Source organism: Protopterus annectens, chromosome 1.part0, assembly GCF_019279795.1.
Source record: "Protopterus annectens isolate FY-2018-M chromosome 1.part0, PAN1.0, whole genome shotgun sequence".
Lineage (NCBI taxonomy): Eukaryota > Metazoa > Chordata > Ceratodontiformes > Protopteridae > Protopterus > Protopterus annectens.
The window spans coordinates 1,924,658,154-1,924,675,571 of NC_056725.1; the positions used below are offsets into that span (position 1 = coordinate 1,924,658,154).

Here is a 17,418-nt window from a genome sequence, read left to right on the forward strand (position 1 = left end):
GTTTAGAGTAGACAGGTCCAGGATTGGACGCCATGATTGGTCTTTTCTGGGTACCAGAAAAAGCCTGGAGTAGAAACCTTGTCCCTTTTCCTCTTCTGGTACCAGTTGAATAGCCCCCATGCTTAAAAGAGAAAGTACTTGTTTTTGAGCCTCTGCCCACTGATTTGGGGGCAATTCTGGCCACCCGTTTGGTGTTGGCAATGTGTGTAAATTAAATTTGTATCCCTGAGACACAATATTTAAAACCCATTTGTCCTGGGTTACGAGTTCCCAGTTCTTTGCATGAAGAGCAATCTTTCCCCCCAAAGGGGCAGTCAAAAGATAACTGCATGGGAATTTTAAAAGGAGGTCATTGAGACTGTTTACCATAGGGGGGTGTCTTGTTATTTCCAGATTTGGAAGTGGAGGCCCCCCACTGCTTAGTTCTGAGAGACCCCTAGGACTGAAACCTGGGGTTTTTTGCTGTGTCTGGGTTTTGCTTGAGAGGACCTGGAAGGTACTGGAAAGGAACAATTTTTAGTAGGCCAGTGTCTACTGATTCTTGGAGGTTGCACCTGTAAAAAATTTTTTAACAGTTTGCATAGATTTAGCTTTATCTTTCATCTTTTTAAGAACTTCTTCAGTCTTGTTGCCAAACAGGTGGTCCTGATTTAAAGGAGCATCCAACAATTTAGCTTTAACATGATCAGGCAAAGATTGCTCCTTAAGCCAAGAATGCCTTCTAAGCACAGACCCAGTAACAGCAGCCCTGCAAGAGGCCTCTAAAGAATCAAAACCTGTTCAACAGAATGCATTAAATCCTGTAAATCTTTATTTTCCACAGTCAGGAATCATCTTTTTCTATTTAAGCAGTCCAGTAATATGCTGTTGATATTTTTACATATGCAATTGGCAGTTTAAAGCCCTGATTGCCAAGGTTGCAGAAGTATAAACCTTCTTACCCCATCTATCCAGCACCCTGGAGTCTCTATCAGAAGGGGTAGGATTTTTTGCAGTAGAAGCCTTAATGCCCTTGGGCCCCTGAGAAATAGTCTCGGGATCTGCAACAGGACTTTTGAAAAGAAACTTGTGGAACTCAGGAACCCTGTAGTATCGGTCAGGTTTACTAGGAGCCAGAGGCAGGGAATCAGGGGCCAAACTGGATTCCGAGAACACATCATCAACAATGTCTAGTACGGGAGGTATAGCCAAAGGCCTATGCTGAGGTAGAAGGAAGAAATCCCTAAGCCTCTTTTTTGAATCAGAAAATTCCTGGCTTTCCCAGTGGAAATTCTCCCTTAAAGTATGTAAAGCTTCCCCAAAAGAAAAATCATCAGGAGGGGAAGCAGAGGGAATGGAATCCTCTACATCAGAATCCTCATAAGTAGGTATGGACAAATCCAGGTCATAAGTAGGTATGGACAAATCCAGGTCATCAGAAGAGTCAGAAGGAACAGAATCCTGATCAGAAGATTCATAAACAAGCTCAGCCCTAGGCCTCTTGGGGGGGGGGGGGGAGTTGACTACCCTTGATTAGAGTAATTAGATCTTCAGACACTTTTATCATTTGTTTTTTAGGGCCTGAGCATGTGGCCTGGGTGTCAGTTTTTTAGACATAGATCGAGATTTAGGCCTTAGAAATGAAGGCAGTGTTGATTTAACATTCAAGTCTGTAGGCCTGAATACACCATCAGAAGCCGGTGCCTGCACAGCAGCTCCAGACCCATCCATAGAGACATCCGCGGGTTCCATAGTTGAAGTATCTCGCTGCACACTGGACTCGGAATGGGTCTCAGTAGAGGCCTGTGAATCAGAAGTAGCGGGTATCAGGGGCTGCAAAAGCGCCTCACTGAGTACCGGCGAACTGGCGACTGGCTTAGGAGAAGCATCATCGGCAGTTTTGGACCTCAGCGGCCTGTCTCTGTCTTTATCTTTGTGTTTTTTCGGAATCCCGGTAGTTGGATGGCTAACCAACGACATTTCTGGATAATTAAACTGAGAACCAAATTATTTAGAGGCAAAAATATACCGACAACGAAGAGTGCGCGGATTAAATAAAGCACAAAACCGACAGCAAGGTACATCGTGGTCAGGGCCTAGGCAAGGAATACAGTACGAATGAAAATCTTTATGAGGTATTTGCTTTCCACAAGTAATGCAATTACTAACTTTTACTGACATCGGAAAGGAGCAAGAAAAAGTTTCCCCAATGGGATACTTCGCTTTAAGTTGAAGACTTCGGTTCTGAAACTCGAAAATTTCAGGAGTCGGCCGACTGGCACTTGCTAACTGCTTCTGCTTCGGGCATCACACGGCAAGAAGACTGACGTAATGGCTTCAGCTGCATGTTTTATACCCCTGACGACCTGATGTCACGGAAGAAGGGACAGCAACTGACGCAGGACCCAAGACTTTGTTAATCAGGCCAACTGAGGGCAACCTGCCAGCAGATTACCCAAATGTAATGACTGCAACAGTGAAACACGAAGAACATCTGACAGTGCATGGAGCCTGCTCTGAAGCATAGGTATTTCCTGCAAGATTCCTTTATTGGAATGTGCAGGTAAGCTTCCTTTAAGTCTAAGGTTGCCAACCAGGCATCTCTGCCTAGCATAGGAAGCAGCTGTTGAAGTGTTAGCATTTTGAATTTTGGGATTACCAAAAAGGTGTTTAGAATAGAGAGGTCCAGGACAGGATGCCAGGAGCTGTCTTTTCTGGGTACCAAGAAAAGTCTTGAGTAAAAACCTTGCCCTCTTTCTTCTGCTGGGACAAGTTGAATAGCCCTGATACTTAGAATAGAGAGAACCTGCTGCTGAGCCTCTGCCCAGGAGGTCTGGCCAACCGTTTTGGGTTGTTAAGGTGTGGAAGTGGAATTTGTATCCTTGGAAAACTATATTTAAAACCCATTTGTCCTAGGTAATGAGTTCCCAGTTTTTTGCATGCAAGTCGAGCTTTCCTCCTAAGGGAGCAGGCAGTTGAGCAGGGGTCTATATAGCGAACGCTTACATGAGCGAATATCCAGATACTCTAAACTGAAACTGTGGGAACCCCCCCCCCCTAAATATAGTCCAACTCCAAGGTTACACTACAGTGAGGAAAGGGTAAATATTTCCATCCTCACTGTACCACGATCTCACAATTGCGGTTTCGAATTCCGCAATATTCGCTCATGTGAGCATTAGCTAAGATGAACTTTCATTCATCTAATATAAACCCGTTGAGCAGGGCTTGGAAAGGTTAAGTCACTGTGACATTTTTCCATAGGGGGTGTCTTACTACTTCCAGCTTTGGAAGTGGGAGCCCCCCACTGCTTAGGCCTGTGTTCAGCCTGAGACTGTAACCTAGGTGGTCTGCTGTTCCTGGGTTTAGACTGAGAAGGCCTGGAAGAGACTGGAAAGGACCAATTCTTAGAAGGCCAATGCCTACTAAATCTGGGAGGCTGTACTTGCAGGAAATCTTTAACAGTTTGTATAGATTTAGATTTTTCCTCCATCTTTTTAAGGACGATTTCTGCTTTGTTGCCAAACAGGCGGTCTTGGTTTAAGGGAGCATCCAGTAATTTAGCTTCAACATGATCTGGCAAGTTTTGCTCCTTAAGCCAAGCATGCCTTCTAAGTACAGACCCAGTGACAGCAGCCCTGCAAGATGCTTCTAAAGAGTCAAAACCACATTGCAAAGTATGTTTACCAACTTGTTCAGCAGAATGCATTAAATCCTGTAATTCTTTATGTTCAGCACAGTCAGGAATCAACATCATTTTCTGTTTAAGTAGTCCCATAATATGCTGCTGATACTTTAACATATGAAACTGGCAATTTAAGGCCCTAATGGCCAAAGTAGCAAAAGTGTATACCTTCTTACCCCATCTGTCCAAGGCCCTGTAATCATTATCAGAGGGGGTAGGGTTTTTGGCAACAGTAGCCTTAATGCCCTTAGGTCCTTGGGAAATGGTCTCTGGATCTGCAGTAGGATTCTTGAAGAGGAAATTGTGAGAGTCCTTTCAGGTTTTCTGGGAGCTGGAGGTAAAGTGTCTGGGGCCAGGCTAGATTCCAAGAAGGCATCATCTACAATGTCCAGAACAGGAGGGATAGCTAAAGGCCTGTGTTGAGGGAGAAGTAAGAATTCCCTAAGCCTCTTTTTGGAGTCAGAGTAATCTTGGCTCTCCCAGCGGAAATGCTCCCTAAGAGTGTGCAAGGTTTCACCAAAAGAAAAATCTTCTGGAGGGGAAGCAGAGGGAATGGAATCCTCTGCATCAGAATCCTCATAGGTAGACAAGGGCAAATCCTGGTAATCAGAAGAAACAGAAATTTCAGAATCCTGATCAGAAGGAAAATCAGTTCTAGGTCTCATAGAGGGAGAAGGCTGACTTCCCCTAATTAAAATAATAAGGTCTTCAGCCAATTTAAGCATTTGTTTTTTAGGCATATGGGCCTGACCATATGGTTTGGGCGTCTGTTTTCTAGGTGTGGGTAGAGTTTTAGGCCTTGATGAAGAAGATGGCGTCAGTTTAAAATGCAAATCTGTAGGCCTGAATACACCCTCACAAGCCGGTGCCTGCACAGCGGCTCCGGACCCATCCAAGGTAGAGACATCCGCAGATTCCATAGTCGAAGAAGCATCTTGTGGCATACCAGACTCTGAATGGGTCTCATTAGAGGCCTGCGAATCTGAAGTAGCGGGCATCAGAGGCTGCGAAAGCGCCTCACTGAGTACCGGCAAACTGGTGACTACCTTAACGGAAGTGCCGTCGGCAGTTTTGGACCTATGCGATCTGTCTCTGTCTTTATCCTTACTTTTTTTTGGAATATCGGTAGTCGGATGGCTTACCGAAGCCATTTCTGGGTAGCTAAACTGAGAACCAAAATAATCTGCTGCGAAAATAGACCAACGACAAATAGTTCAGGGGTTGAATAAGGCACAAAACATTGAGGGCCGTCGTGGTCTGGGCCTAAAGCAAGGAATGCAGTACGAATGAAAATCTTTGAGGTATTTGCTTTCCACAGGTAAGACAATTGTTAACTTTGACCGATATCGGTTAAGAGCAAGAAAAGGATCCCCGACGGGGTACTTAGCTTTTTTCGAAGACTTCGGTTCTGAAACTCGAAAATGAAAATTTCAGGAGTCGGACGACCGGCACTTGCGAACTGCTTCTGCTTCGGGCACCGCGCGGCAAGAAAGACTTGATGTAATGGCATCAGCTGCATGTTTTATACCCCTGATGACCTGACGTCATGGAAGAAAAGACAGCATCCGACGCAGGAATCCAAGACTCTAGTATTCAGGCCAGCTGCGGGCTACCTGCAGGCAGATAATCCAAATGTAATGACTGCAACAGTGAAACACGAAGAACATCTATGGTTGTGACATGGAAAGAATAATATATACCCTGAAATGCCCTTGTGAAAAGTATTACATAGGGGAGAGCAAATGGGCTTTTTAAACAAGATTGCAAGAACATTTGAGACACATAAGAAAGTAGTGCCACAAAAGGGTCCCACTGCAGTGCCTGATGCTTTTTCTTTGAAGATACACTTCATAACTGACTTCACAGATGTAAAAGTTCATTGCATGCTTTTAATACTAACATTAATCTTTCTTTTGCATCTCAGCATGCTTTATCTAACAGCTTAAAAGCAACCACTGCATCTGGAAGCACCACATTACATTTATGAATCTTACTATAACTTTGTTCAGTAGTTCTCTTACTAACAAATAGTGCAACTGGAAGAGCATGCTTCCATTTGCTTAACTCAGTAACCACAGTCCAAATCTTAAAAAAAAAAAATAAGTTATGTATTCACTACAACGTTCCATTTGTGTCGCCCATTTTTATTCTTCCTCAACTGTTGGGTTCAGATATGAATCGTCCACTTGTTCCAGATAGAACACTTGAACTCTCAAGCTCCACAGTTTATGCACAATGCCCTAGTCACCTTGCATACCTCATATCTAGTTTGCTGCCCATACACGTACAGAGCAATGGAAAAGAAAGAATAGAATCTGGGACTCAAACAAGGAACAGAGGTTCCTCCAACATCCTTCGATCTTTCCAGGAGGAAAGTAAGGAGTGGGTTGGTGGGTGGGAAGATGAGGAAGAATGAAAATGGGCAACACAGATTGTTATGGTGAGTACATAACTTTTTTACCTGATAGTGTCATTTTCAATCATTTCCAAACTGTTGGGACAGAGTCCCCAGCTACCTAAATCCCAGGTAAGGCACTAAGGAAGGATATTCCTGAGCACAGCTGAGACAAAGGCTGCTCATCTCCCTGAGACCAGATCCAATTTGTAATAAGCAATAAAGGTATGAGGCTGGCCTTCTTGTATTTGACTGCATGGATCCACTAAAGAAGGTAATTTTTGCAAACTTGCATTACTTTGACTTGACTGGATAATGGCGGTCAGAGAATAGACTATTGAGTTGTGAGTGTCCATTGAAGGAATCTCATATGGTAATTTACCAGCAGTTACAGAGTGACTCCCACCGACATGTATCCCAATGCTTGGAGTATCAGACAGTCTGAAAGAGAAGAACTCTGAATTATCTTTTTGATCTGGAACTGAACTGTTTGAATTCAAGACAGAGGGAAAGAAGCTATCTGAGTGACCATATGGAACAGATCACTGATGAATTCAGAGTTCGAGTTGCACGGAAGTTGAGATTTGTTGTAATTAACAGAAATCCCCAGATGAGAGCACAGCAGGAGTAAGTAGTCTTGTGCTTGAATTAGGTGATGCCTGGTCAGAGCAGTCAGGAGCTAGTTAGCCAGATATGGAAACACTCAGAATCCCTACAGTCTCAAGTGAGCTGCAACAAATGCCATACACTTGGTAAACACCTTGGGGGCTGTGGTGAGACCAAAGGGCAGTGCTCTGAATTGATAATGACTGGATCCAAGCCAGAAGTGTGGATATCTTCTGAATCATCTGTTCATTTTGATGTGATAGTGCACATCCTAAAGATCTGCCAAAAACATCCAGTCATCCTTGTGCAGTAATGGCAGAGTGGACTGAACTGTGACCATCCACAACTTTGGTTATGCGAAGCACCTCTGCTGTAGGGATGGCATCTTCCATTTAAGTTGCCCCCTCTACCCCTGGGAGAACGGTCTCCACATGCATCTTGGAAGGGACTCAGATTTTTTGAACCACATTTTCTGTCTGCCTCATTGGTTCCTAGAAAAGATCTGTTGAGGGGTCAAAAAATGTACACCCACAGCAGACAGGGTTTTTCCTTCCTGCTCACATCTAGACAGCAAATCTTTAACTTTGGGGCCTAGTAAGGAGGTTGCATCAAAGGGAGCATTGACAATAAGATTTGAAGGGTTCCGCAAAGTCACGTAACCACATACAGGCATGTCTCCTGATGGAAATGCTTGAACCTGTTACCTGTGAGGCACCTTCAGCCTCGTGGGAGATAATTCTCATGAATGAGTTTGAAATAGACTGAAGGGTAGCCATCTGTGAGGAAATAGTACTCTCTCCCTCAGAGGATATGGCCCCAGAGACGAATTTTGAAAATTCTTTGATCAAATCCCTCTGGAGTCTCGTAAAATGGGCCAAATAATTCAGCAACTTAAGGGTGAAGATCACTGAAGCACAGACTCACTTCCCAAACCTGTCTAGCACCCTAGACTCCCTGTTAAGAGGGTGGACAGAGGAACTTTGTTCTGCCAGCTCATTTTTAGTGGCCCTTGCTAAGACCATAGCATCCATGGGTACTCCCTTACTCCAGTGCGGTCTGTCCTAAGACAGTTCCAGGATCTTGCCTGGTCTATTAGGGATTGGCTCAGATGTGTCTGGCCTCTTTCCATGCCCATCAAGAGACTAAGTCTATGAGCTCATCGGTGGATGGAGTCACCCAGGAGGTAAACGGGCCAGCTCGGAAGGCTTCTAGGAACACAGACTCCTCTTAGGAAGGGTTATCAAGTGACCAACCAACTCTTTGTTTTAGGAGTTCTAAGATGTCTCCAAAGGAGCTATCATCAGGTTGTGATCTAGGGAACTTGTCCCCTTCAACAAAGTCAGTGTCCTCCATGACGGACTCTTGTGGAGAGTCTAAGTGCCTACTTTTGCGCTTTCTCTTCCTGGGGAATCTCCTTGGTCGGCTGCTCTGGGGAGGTATCGGAAGAGATAATGATACCCTGCTGGGTTGCCTGGAGTCTGGTTCGGGCTGGCTGTCCCTGCGGAATGGATGACTGACATTCTAAACACAAGATCGAATAGGAGTGGGGAATTGGAGCACTGGAGGGCAAAGAAGTATGAAGTCTAGGAACAGAAAAGGCTCTTTCCACTACCTCAAAGGCAGAATGCCTGGTAAAAACAGAAGCAGATTCACACAGAAACTGAAACTCTGAGAGGAAGAGATGGCTCTGACAACTTTGGAGTTGAATCTAACACCCCGGAGCCAGCACTAACAGTACGGCTCCGAGAGTCTCCCAGTTCCGAAGTACTTGGTGCCAAACAAGTCAGAGACACCATCGGAGTCGAATATGCCAACATCCTTGGATCAGAGATAGATTTCCCCAGGGCTATCGGATCCGATGGCTCCGAAACGAAAGATCAGATTGGAGATGGAGTTAATATCAGGCATGTAGTTCTAAAAGGGTCTCCGGTTCCAATAGGGTTGGAGCCAGAAGAACTCACATTTTTATTAGCGGCATGAGGTAATTTCTCATCATCCTGTCCACATCTGTTTTGGATAGTCTCCAAGAAGACTGAAAGGATTAGGCCATAGATTAGGGTCTTGAGTGGTGATGGGGAGACTGCTCCAAAAAAGGGGATGAGAGCCACAAGTTAATCGACTCAGAGTAACTGAGGAGACTGGATCCAAGGTGATTTGTCAGATCTTGACCTTGGAACCGAAGTACTCAGATCCAACTTCTTAGCTTGTTTCAAAGGCAGCTCAGAGGACAAAGCCGAAGTGGAAGTCAATGTCCATTCAGGAGATCTCTTGAGAGATGCCTCAGAAAGAAGAAAGAGAATCTCCTTTTTTTCTCTAACCTTTCAGGGGACTGATACCCAAAAGCCGTACTTGTGGTTAAGAAGGCAGACAGTCCCTAAGTATTAGTTTATTTTTGCGATCAATTAAAGCTTGTGAGTTAAATCCCTTAAAAATGTCACAGTCTGAATCCAAATGGGCTGGTCCTAAACAGTAAATACACTTGCAATATACATCTGAATTAGGTATTTTGTGGCTGCATGCCACACATTTTTTTAAATCCTGAAGGGTTACCAAACAATATAATGAAAAGCTATAAGGAAGAAAGAATAAGGAAAAACTTTTTTTTTTTAAGGAAAGGGGATAGAAATAGAAAATACCAACAATGATAAAGGAAGAGTGCTAAAAAGTAATAAAAGGAGACAGAATGCCACCAGTGGTAGAGAAGAATACTCTAAGAGTATAAAGAATAAACTTTACAAATTTTCTTACATAAAGCATGTAAAGTAAGGAAAACAAAGGTATAATAATAAGAAAAAGAAAAACTATAAAAGTTTTATAAGGAACATTTTAACTCACAAAAATTCAAAGGCTCACTCAGGAGTTCACGATCTACATCTGAATGTTATGGTGGCAAATGACATCTGAGGTAATATAGGGTGACTACAACATTATGGATAAAGGGAGGAACTTGAGAGTTCAAGTGTTCTACAATCTAGAAGCAGCAGCAGAGTCAGATCTGAGCATCGGATCTGAACCCAACAGTTGAGGAATGAATCAAAATGACAACATTAGGTCCTTTTCATCAAACACAGACAGGATTTTATAACTGGAAACCCTCCTCTGCTACCACTAAGAAGATTGAACAAACTGGTCAAGTTTGCAAAACTCAAGGAGATGTGCACAAACACCACAAAGGCAGATTATACCAACACCCACACATGCGCATCTACAGATACACACACGGCCATCTACACACACACACACACACACACACACACACACACACACACACACACACACACACACACACACACACACACACAAACATCTACATGTGCATGCGCGCATATACACACACGCACACACACACACACACACACACACACACACACACACACACACACACACCACACACACAAACACAATACAAAAGACAAGTTGCAATACAAGTACCAAATAAATGAAGTAACTGCAGATTTAAAAGTTCCCTGCTATTCTTAAAGGTATTTTGGAAAGGGAAAGTGGTGTTTGATAATCTTGATGAAGCAACTGAGAAAATAAAGGAACTGCCAATAAGACTGATGAAATTAAATGTTCATTAAAAGGAAAAATATGCTACGTAATTGAGAGACATTGATGTAATCAGAGAAACAGAAATTGAATGGGAAAAAAGGTCAAACTTGAATTAGAAAAGAACCCAGTTTGTAAGGGTGACTCCTGGTACAAAGTAGTTGGATAACTTGGAGAGTTAGAAATTAACTTGAAATTTAAGGGAAACTATGAACATGTGGATAGCAATGTATCAAAAAAGGGTTTGTAATAAAAAGATAGAATGTCATTTCAAGCTATTTAATTAAATTGTGAACTTTAATGAATAGGTTATAAAGACATATTATTTTGTGTACTTTTCCTCTTCCAGATGATGACTTATTCTAGTTTGAGCAAGTTAAGATGGTTCCGCGAGGCAGTGTTTAGCCATGTATAAGAAGATTGTTTTAATATTAAAGGTGAAACAAAGGCTGATTTTTAAGTGCTCATGGCTGTGTGGGAATATAGAGGTACAGAACTACTCAGGAAATTTAAATATGGAGTTTGAAATGAAAACTGTGTAGAAAAGCTATCTTTTTTGAAATAAGAAATAAAAAGAACCCTTATGATTAGAACTATTGTACCTTTTCACAGAAGGGTGACAAGTATCCTATACTACAGTGACAATCAGTATTAATGCTTTATGCCTGTAGTAATTGCAGAGTTCTCCACTTTGATAATGAATGACTGCCCTTTACATAGCTCTAATATAAAATAACAGGATTAAAAGAAATTATATTGAGTGGGCAGCATGAACGTAGATAAAACATGGGGGATTATGATCGGGTCTTCAATCATAACCGTGTTATTATGCACTCAAGACATGGATGCAAAGAAATTCACCTTAACAACGGAATTCAAGAAGTGAATCTTGGAATTCATGTTGAGAACATATAATATTAGGTTATGATCAGAGATCTGCAACAGAGAAAAAGTGCAAAGTGTTTTGCTAGCTTTCCAGTAAAGCACTTAGCGAGTGCTGTCAGACAGCTAGACACATCAGGGGAAATTTTGAAAGCAAGTCAGGGGGCAAATTGTAAGCACAAGCAACAGACAAAAAATAAGTTGTTTTGACTTCTGCCACTGTTTGCTGGCCAGCACTGTCACTTCTTATTATGGGACACAATCTTAGCATGGGGGGGATGCTTAACAGTTGTCAATGATTGGATATTACGCTACTGAAGCTCTTAACTAGTTTGTTTTTCCCTCAACACTGAAACATAATCAAGTTGCTCCATGTACAGTAATATAATAAAGGCTTGTTATTGAAAGATGGGCCCCCTTTGTATAAGGGAAATGTGTATTATTATGATGTCATAATTACTCAGTAGGCTTACAGATTCATGCATTAATGTTTAGTACTATGTTCACTACAGATATTTTACTAGATAATGCCTGTTGACACTGAACAGTGGGATGAAAGTTAAAACCTAGATAATGGAGTTTGTGCAAGACAATGAGGGATGGAGTATGAAAAAAGTGCTACAGTTGGTAACTGTAATGTGGTTGGGCTGTTTGACTCTTCATGTTTTGTGCAAATGTGTGGAAAATGAAAGATATATTGATGGTCAACCTCTTTGTGACAAATGAAAAATGTGAAAAATGTCAAATGGTGCATATCATGTCTCATGAACTAGAAGTGCCAGTAAGTGTGTTTACAATAAAATCAACCACTGTTTCCTTCATTCCTGTTAGGATGCCAATAGGATATATATATATATGGGATAAATGCTATCGAGCAGGGGCACAGAACAAGCTTGACCACAAATTAAAGAGAACATGGTGGTAGGTGGAAAACAGGGTACATTTTAAATATGGAAACTAAATCAAAATTAGTGAGTTGATCAGAGTAGTAATGTATGCAAGAGCGAATGCATGATCGAGTGAACGTAGTGAACTAGTGGGAAAGAAGCCTGGCAGTAAGAAATGAGCAATCCATAACGGTACAGGTGAGGAGTGCAGCACTGTAACTAGGTCATTGATCCTAACAGCAGATAGCCTATCAAAGATGACAGACCTATAAAAGAATGAACTAATGGGCACACAAGAAAGAGGTAGTAAAGGAAGAGTAAGTGAGGTTACAAAGATGTGAAGATGAGAAAGTAAAGTTATTAATATGAAGCTATCCAGTTTCCAATTTTGCCTAAAATGAATGAAAAATGTCCGGTTATGGTTTGTAGTATGACATTATAAAAACAGTCAAACAGGTTGGAATATCTCTGAACTGATAATGTCGATAGGCTGTGACAATAATACTGTACGACTGATAATAAGTTAGAAGCTGCTATAATCTACAGTCAATTTGTAAGTAAAATATGTTGAAATTTGAGAAGGCTTGTCAGAAAAAAAGTTGTAAATATTTGTATACAGTGCTTCTTTTTCTTATGACAACAAAAAAGTGTTTATTTAAAAAAAGCATATTGTTCTTGTGCCTATGTTGGTTTTAACTGGGGTTACCAATTTCCTACATTTCAACACCATGCAAACAGGTAAAATAGCAATACACCAAAATAGCCCTAGGTGTATGTCTGCGATGTAAACGTCAGTGTTCTTGTGCATCTTGCAGTGGATTGCAATCCTGTTGCGGATTGGTTCTACATTTTGCTTATTAACTGCCAGGCAGGAACAACTTGATAAAGCAAACACAAGAAATGAAAGGATGCATGGATACGGCTCTTAACATTTCATTAAGAAACTTATGTAGACAAAGGTATAATCCTAACACCCACTGGCACTGGAGGCATTCTGGATGTAAAAATGAACATTTTCAAAATGTTCTGTTAAATGGAATCTATATATTTGGAACATTTCTACTTCAGAACACTTGCTTTACACATATGGCACACTTTACATTTCAGAATACTTACTTCGCATGTTTTAGTTTCTGTTGTCTCCTGAACTCTTCTACTTTCTTGGCCTTCTCTGCATTCATCTCCTCTACAAGTTTTTTGTGTGCTTGCACCCTTTTGTCTCTTTTGCGAATAAATGCCACCAACTGCCTAACCAGTTCATTTCTCTCTTTCCTTGCTTTATCCCGGGTCTTCTTATTTTCTTTCTCCATAGCACGCTTCTCCCACCTGTTTGATGCCTGCCGAGTGTCATATTCCTCCTTCCATGCAAAGTTCTTTCGGGTACAAAAACTCTGCCAGTATGCATAAAAAGGGTGGACTATCTGCAAGCAGGAATATTAGAGAAGTTGCATCTCACTAAAAAACATGTCTCATGAAACAATTGCTTCAGGTGCTCAGGTTTCATCAAAAATACTTTATTTTAAAGTAAAGTTCCATTACCAAAACTTTTAAAAAAATTAATCAGAACATCTAATAGAGGGTCTTCTGCTACAACAGTAACAATAAAAACACATGATACAGTCTCACAATTCTGTGGCACTATTCAGTAGAAGTAAACTACAATATGTTTCAGTTCTGCTACATTAAGGAAAGTTCTCTAAATGGTTACAAAACATGCTTCACAGAAATAATTGGAAATCATACATGTCGTGCGAGTACACCCACTATAATAGAAAATGCTGAAAGGAGCAAGATCACTATTTGACTCCTTATCGATGGACAGAAGATGGACATCTGTGAGCAGCTAATCAGTACAACTTCCAAAATGGTTTGGACATCCTCGAGGTGGAGATGGACTTCCGCCCTCCCCCAGTCCAGAATGTCAGCCTGAAACAAAGCTAAAAGGGAGAGCAGCTCATTTCATTTTCCATTTCTTTTTTGGATATATAAATAGCAGCCTTCGTCCTTGAGGACCTAATAAATTTGCTCCACTATCATAATCAAATTTTTAGATGGTGGCCCTTGGCATCCCTTAGAGAATAATGGGTGTGTAATCTAATGGTCAGTATACTGATGTACTGACCACTTACTTTTTTTATTATAATGTACATCCATTGGCTCTTCCGTCTGTTAGCCATCCATGGCAATGAAGAGATGGCCAATAACTGGGGAGGTGGGCAGGAGCTTATATAACACCAGTGATCCTGGAGATTCAGCATTTACTGTTATGCAGAATGCACTTCTACATCTGCACTATGCTTATCACAAACGTCACTGCTGGAGTATTCTTTTTTAGTCTTAGGAAGATTACTGAAGCAGTCATCTGCCCCATGGGGTGGCAGCAATTACATCATGCTCTGTGGGACAACAGAGATGAAACCTGCCCTACTTCTGGACTGGAGATCCAGCTTGTAGTGCATAGAAAAAGTGTTCATAGTGATCCAGATAACTACCTATACTTTTCTAAAGAAGGCAGCTGTGGTGGCATCTGCCCTGGTCGAGTGGGCTCTCACAGAACCCCCTAAGGCTTTTCCACTAATCACATAGCACAAAGTAATGCAAATGGCAAGGTACTTAAGAGTCTTCCTTGGAGACTGGTTTTCCATGCTTGTCTGACAGGATGGGTATGCAGAGCTGGTCTGACCATTCTACATCCTTTGCCTTTGTTATAAAACAGACAAGCTGCCCATGCACACATATTAAGTATAATATTCTCTCTTCTTCTTCATTGGGGCGGTTAGAAAACAAGTAGCTCTATGACCGGATTCTGTAGCAATTCCAGTACAACCTTGGGTATGAAGGAATTGTCAGCTCCTAGTGTCATCCTATCTCTATGAAACATTTATGGCACTCTACATGAGGGCTTGCAGCTCAGAGATTTTTTGCGAAAGTAACAGCTGCCATAAAATTTCTTCCATTAACTGCCACCCACCCCCAACCAATGTGCTGGGGTTCCATGGAGGTGGTGCAGGTTACCTAAGAGGCCTGATATGCGGGATGCCTTTTAGAAACAGTTTCACTGCAGTGTGGATGGACAAAGGGGGAATGCAAAGGGAAGGATGCTTTAGAAGCTGAAAGGTGCACCTTGACAAGGCCACAGGATAGGATATCTCTCAACACTTTCCCTAACTACTACAAAAGTTCTATTTCTGAGGTTTCTTTGGGTACAATACTCCTACAGCTACACCCATAATTAGAACCTTATCCATTACAGCAGGTAAGATTTTTTTTAATTTAGACTTCCTGCCCTCCTGCAAAATGTAAATACCGCTTCTGAGAATTGATTTTATTTTTTTTTATTTATTTGACATTTTTTAACCGGGACTGTCTGACTGAGCTTGCGGCCTTTTTCAGCAGATGTCCGGGGAGAAAAGCTCCACAAAGTATTAAATACACCATAAAAATGTTTACAAACAATACAGTATGCACGAGATAATATAAAGTACAGTTGTGTACACTTGCCATAAATGTAGATATTTGAGTGTATTCACTTTTGCAGTCATTACATTTGGGTTATTTGCTTGCAGGTAGTCCTCAGTCGGCCTGATTAACAAAGTCTTGGGTACTGCGTCGGTTGCTGTCCCTTCTTCCATGACGTCAGGTCGTCAGGGGTATAAAACATGCAGCCAACGCCATTACATCAGACTTTCTTGCCCCAGATGTCAAGTGCCCCCCTAATGGAAAGCAATTAAATATAAAAGTACAAAGATATACCTCCAAGAAAAAAGCAAATACAACAAAAAGGCTTTTAAGCATAGTAAAGGAAGGTAGAGGTATAGCCAAAAGAAGTTAGGGGGCTGGAGGGAGGGTAACCAGGACTGCAACAGTGAATACACTCGAACATCTACATTTATGGTAAGCGTACACAACTGTACTACGTTCTTTGTGTTTCACTGTTGCAGTCATTACATTTGGGCAGATTCCCAAAGCTATGGTTGGGAGGAGGAATTTAGATAGCATTAGGGCCAGCTATAAGGCCCTGCAAGACTGCAGTGGCAAAGCTAGTTCTGGATTTAGAGAAAATTGGCAAATGATAATGTTTGGTGAAAGTATGTACAGAACTCCAGGTAGCAGCTTCTAGGATGTCCCTGGTAGGGACGCCTCTGAGAAAGGCTGTAGAGGTAGATGCAACCCTGGTGGAGTGAGGTCAGATACCCTGGGGGATAGGTTTTCCATGGTGCTTATAGCAGAAATGAATGCAATGGCTTATCCATTTAGAAATGGTTTGCTTTGAAATAGCCTTCCCCTCTGCCCCTGCAGCAAATGCCACCAGCAGTTATTCAGATTTCCTTTGAGGTTTAGTCCTGTCCAAGTAGAATCTAAGTTGTCTGTGCACATCTAAGGAATGCAGTATCCATTCCCCTTTATTCTGTGGATTGGGAAAAAAGGCTGGCAAATGAATGGACTGATTAAGAGCCACACTGGATACTACCTTGGGCATGAAGGCTGGATTGGTTCCGAGGGGCACCCTTTCCGCATGAAAGATGATGAAAGGCTCCACTGCCATAAGGGCCTGTAATTCAGATACCCTTCTAGCTGAAGTGATTGCTAAAAGGAAAGCTGTTTTCCAAGAAAGAAATTTTAAGTCTGCAGTAGCAGCTGGCTCGAAAGGAGGTACAGTGAGTTTCTCCAAGACAAAGTTAAGGTCCCAGGCTGGGGTTGGAGCTCTCCTGGGTGGTCTCAAAATTTTGGCCCCTCTGAGGAACTGCTTGAGCAGTGGATGAGAGAATAGGGGAGGTTCTGTGTTATGATGAGCTGAAATGGCTGAGGCGTGGATTTTAATGGAGGAAAAAGACAGGCCCTTGTGAAGCATCTCAGTTAAGTATTGTAAAATCTGAAGTAAATTGGGTGCCGCTGTGCTCATCCCTTGAGATTGGTTCCAGGCACAAAATATTTTCCATTTTTTAGCATAAGATATTCTAGTACTAGGTCTCCTTGCCTCTAAAATGATATCCATCACAGGTTTTCTGAGGAATGGTAAAGGAGAGATTAAGTAATTAGCCAGGCTGCAAGGTTCAATGTTAGAAGATGAGGGTTCAGAATCTGGTTCTCCTGCTGAGACAGCAGCAAAGTAGTCTGAGGCAGGTGCCATGGAGGTAACCATGACACACTGTGCAGGAGGGGGTACTAGTGTTGGCGTGGGAAGTCTGGAGCAATCAAAATTATCCTTGGTTTGTCCTGTTTGATTTTTAGTAGTACTTTGGAGAGCAGAGGCAGAGTGGGGAAGGCATACACTGATAGGTGTTTCCAGCTGAAGGACAGAGCATCCACTTTCCAGGCTTGTTTTTGGGGAGTCCTTGTGCAAAATTTGTCCAATTGATAGTTCTGGGAGGAGGCAAACAGGTCTATATCTGGGCTCCCCCATCTGCTTGTCAACATGTTGAAAATCCTTGGTT

The 17,418-nt window shown here is 42.0% G+C and overlaps 1 protein-coding gene across 2 annotated transcripts in view; it reads right to left on the reverse strand.

Moving 5' to 3' along the window:
- Positions 1-17,418, reverse strand: part of DNAJC21 (DnaJ heat shock protein family (Hsp40) member C21) — a 718,487-nt gene that overhangs the window by 485,928 nt on the left and 215,141 nt on the right. For both annotated transcript variants that reach the window (XM_044070174.1, XM_044070166.1), the window contains exon 5: positions 13,100-13,404. In XM_044070174.1, coding sequence (XP_043926109.1) covers positions 13,100-13,404 — 305 coding nt within the window. The remainder of the gene's footprint in view (positions 1-13,099; positions 13,405-17,418) is intronic.